We start from the raw sequence: 1,162 nt of genomic DNA on the forward strand, positions 1-1,162 counted from the left end.
ATAATAATAATAATAATAATAATAATAATAATAATAATAATAATAATAATGCCTCCTGTGGTCATGGCCTGCGACTCCTCCCGGTGTGGACGACCCCAGTTGGTAGCGTTTTCCGCGAGCCTCAGTGCCATGTCATGTCTCCCTACAGTCAGTGGTGGGAGTGTGTGTGCTTGAGTGTGTGTCTGTGTGCATTTACATGCGTAGCCATATGTGTATGTGTATACATGGAGGGTGGGGGGACGGGTTTTCTTATCTTTTTTTTCTTTCTTTGATGATGTTTTTAATCCTGTAAAGCACTTTGCGTTGTTCCATGTGTGACAAGTGTGATATAAAGTTTGATTTGATTTGATATTCCTAGTAATTAAAGCCAAGTTACTTAGTGTTGAAAGGGTTAAAACCCATTTTCCACAGAAACACTTGCCAGATGACTGCCTCGAGGTGTTCACAGTGAGCTCTGAAGAGTTCGTTAACAGAAATCGTCTGAATCCAGAGGACACTGGTAGGTGAAGTCTCCACATGTGAACACTTTGTAGGTAACAGAGAGCGTATAGCTCAAATACATGTTTTATTTTATTAGACTTTAACTATTTCAATTTAAGCAAGACTGACTAACGAACTGCATTTTGTGACAGAAATACCAAAACTGCAGAATTTTTTGGGAGAGCTCAATGACTGTCACTCAGAGACACTAAACTATGTGTCTGGAGCTTTTGGGATTCTCTCTTTGATGCGAGCAGCCAACTCTACAGAAGGGGTAAGAACGAGTAATAAAACCTCATTCATTGGCCTCAGTTGTTCTAACTGCCATTTATATTTACAGAAAATAATAATGTTAATCACAAATAAATATGTTTCAGTCCACATAAGTTGCACTGAAATAGTGTCAGTAAAGACATCCAGAGTCAGATGTCTGACGGTGTTGATCTTTACCTCAGAGAGGCTGCATAACTTCAGTAATTCAAGGATTCTCGTATACAAGAGAAGCAGAATTTCATGAACACAGAAAGATGCTGTCAGTCAGGTAATATGTATGAATGCTTTTTAATTTCAGGCTGGCAAAAAACCAGAAGTGTGCAGAATGCTTGAAGCAAACCTGAAGCGTGAACTCATCAAAGTCAGCAAACCCATGGCAGAGGCTTACAACAAGTTTGAAAAGTGCCTC

General features: G+C 39.3%; 1 protein-coding gene across 1 annotated transcript; it reads left to right on the forward strand.

The window, feature by feature from the left end:
- Positions 1 to 224: 224 nt before the first annotated feature.
- On the forward strand, positions 225 to 1,157 carry LOC103358719 (nuclear GTPase SLIP-GC-like; the record flags this gene model as incomplete). Its single annotated transcript, XM_008283794.1, has 4 exons — positions 225 to 231; positions 359 to 499; positions 633 to 754; positions 1,052 to 1,157. Coding segments are annotated over exons 1-4 (376 nt in total), but the record flags the coding sequence as incomplete, so codon positions are not given.
- Positions 1,158 to 1,162: the final 5 nt, after the last annotated feature.

This window comes from Stegastes partitus, unplaced genomic scaffold (assembly GCF_000690725.1).
Source record: "Stegastes partitus isolate 25-593 unplaced genomic scaffold, Stegastes_partitus-1.0.2 Scaffold327, whole genome shotgun sequence".
Lineage (NCBI taxonomy): Eukaryota > Metazoa > Chordata > Actinopteri > Pomacentridae > Stegastes > Stegastes partitus.